We start from the raw sequence: 2,318 nt of genomic DNA, 5'->3' as shown, positions 1-2,318 counted from the left end.
ATGTGTCTGCCAACACTCAAAGTAAAGGGAATTTAACTTACTATAAAGTAGTTTATGACACTTATCTTCGTAGGGGTAGTAGTTTTTATGATATTATTTGAAATAATAATAATAAAAAATATATAAATAAAAGATAATGCTATATGAAAAATATGAATCTATATAAAAATATAATAAAATAAAAATAATTGATGTACATGACTAAGAAAATTAAATTTATGTAACAATAAAATAAAAACACATTTGCAACTATATACAATATTTACATTCTGCAGGAGATCTCTGAGCCACCTTCGTGTGGAAAGCAAGGTTCCACAAGATCCCTGCGCTTCTCCCCTAGCCACGTCACTATTATTATAGATCATATTATTATGAAATAAGGCTTATGTTTACCTTAAACAATATGGAATAGGAGAAAAGTAAGGACTATAAAATGACTCGAAGACATATTCAGAGTGAGAATTCAGAAAGAAGCTTACTGTATTCTCTTTTTTGTCAGGCTGGAATGGACTAGTTTAGCCTTGTCCCATATTCTTTTTTAACGGGCCCCAAATGTTTCGTTTACAGTACCACCGGACGCCATACTTGACATATGAGTTGTTGAAATGTTTTTAAAAATACTTTTTTACCATTCTAGAAAACAATAGAAAAATGATGTATGTTTCTATTACTTTCTAGAATGGAAAAATTACATACTGAACACCGTGCCAGATGAAGCAGTTCATTCAGGAATAAAGCTCTTATCAAAAAACAGGCTTACTATTAGATAAATAATAACAAACCCATTATTAGTTATGTAACTTAGTATTAGATATGTAACTAGCATTAGATATATTAGTAAAAACTTACCAAGACAGTGGCTTTAGGGAGCCAGACCAGTGTTCCCAAAAACACTTCCTTCCAATTGAACTTCCCTTTCAGTGCAACGCAGGCGGCAAAACATGTTAGTCGGATCTGAAATCATTAAAAAAATGAACATACAGCAAAATCATCACCCCAGCAGCGAAAAATTCTAATATACGTTTGGAATTTGGCCTCATTTTGCTAATAATGTATTTTAAATAAAATTCACAGTATTAAACACCTGAATTCAAACAATTTGTGAGATCGTGAATTATGATTAAAACTTATATAAGATAACCTACAATTTTTCTATTCCATTCAGACATCAAAGGTGATCAACTTGAAACGACATGAACTACAAACTGAAGAAAGTAATAGGATCTTAAGAAATGGAGTCTGAATTTTAATTATAAAAAAACAGAGGACTTAAGAACCTCAAAACATGATGTATAAATTGAAAAAGACACAAAAACAATGTCTAAGGTGATATATCTGAGATCAATCTTCAATAGAGAAGAAAATTCCACTAGTCATGTGTTACTAACAATAGGAGAAGCAAGATGGGCTATTGCAATATTACATGAGCTCAAATGTACTGCCTACATTACAAGAGGATATATATTTCAGTCTATAACGTTTTAGAACAAGAGCCGGGAAGAAAAAAAGGCAGTTACCTCACCCCAATTTTAGATTACTTTAATGAAAACTATGTTTAGTCAAAAATGATAAGTCTGCCAAGTATAGGTAGGAGGAATAAAAAATGGCGGCTGATTCAAAACCTTTAAAAAACATTAATTTTTCATTCGGAGCTCTATATCTTAAAAACTACCAACAACACTAGAAAATCTTGAATTTGAAAAAAAGTGAACACTATTTAAAGGAGAGTAAATTTTCTGAAATATTAGCCCTAATAGAGCTATTTACGTCCAATAGTTCTCGAGATATAGCTTTTCAAAAAGCAAAATTTCTTAAAAAACTACTGAAAGATTATTAGTAGGTTAATTAATATTGAGAAATCTATATCTCAGGAACTATGTGACGTACAGATGTCTATTAGCACTCAAATTAAAGCTAGTTTAATGGACTATAAAGATGTTTATGACCTTTACCTTCGTAGGAATAGTAGTTTTCATCATGTTTTCTAAAATAAATTGATTTATAGTTGTTCGAACAATAAGTTTGATTTATAAAAAACTTCATTTCGGAAACCATTGGACGTACAAATGTATTCCAGCGCTCAAATATAAATTTTTATCTTTGTAGGAGTAGTAGTTTCTATGATATTTGACAAAATAAAATCGCAAAAAAGTTAATTTCTAGTTGTTCGTATAAAATGTTGGATTTTTGAAAAAAATATATCTCTAGATCCATAAGACGCACATGTGTCTGCCAACACTCAAAGTAAAGGGAATTTAACTTACTATAAAGTAGTTTATGACACTTATCTTCGTAGGGGTAGTAGTTTTTATGATATT

General features: G+C 30.2%; 1 protein-coding gene across 6 annotated transcripts in view; it reads right to left on the bottom strand.

Annotated features, from left to right (window-relative positions):
- The window catches only part of LOC106688768 (sodium/hydrogen exchanger 9B2), a 182,035-nt gene that overhangs the window by 26,828 nt on the left and 152,889 nt on the right, over positions 1–2,318 (bottom strand). For all 6 annotated transcript variants that reach the window (XM_067053140.1, XM_014433390.3, XM_014433395.3 and 3 more), the window contains one exon: positions 850–954. In XM_067053140.1, the coding sequence (XP_066909241.1) occupies positions 850–954 (105 nt within the window). The remainder of the gene's footprint in view (positions 1–849; positions 955–2,318) is intronic.

Source organism: Halyomorpha halys, unplaced genomic scaffold (genome assembly GCF_000696795.3).
Source record: "Halyomorpha halys isolate HHAL.00 unplaced genomic scaffold, Hhal_1.1 Scaffold1198.1, whole genome shotgun sequence".
NCBI lineage: Eukaryota > Metazoa > Arthropoda > Insecta > Hemiptera > Pentatomidae > Halyomorpha > Halyomorpha halys.
This window is presented reverse-complemented; position numbering and strand designations above follow the sequence as displayed.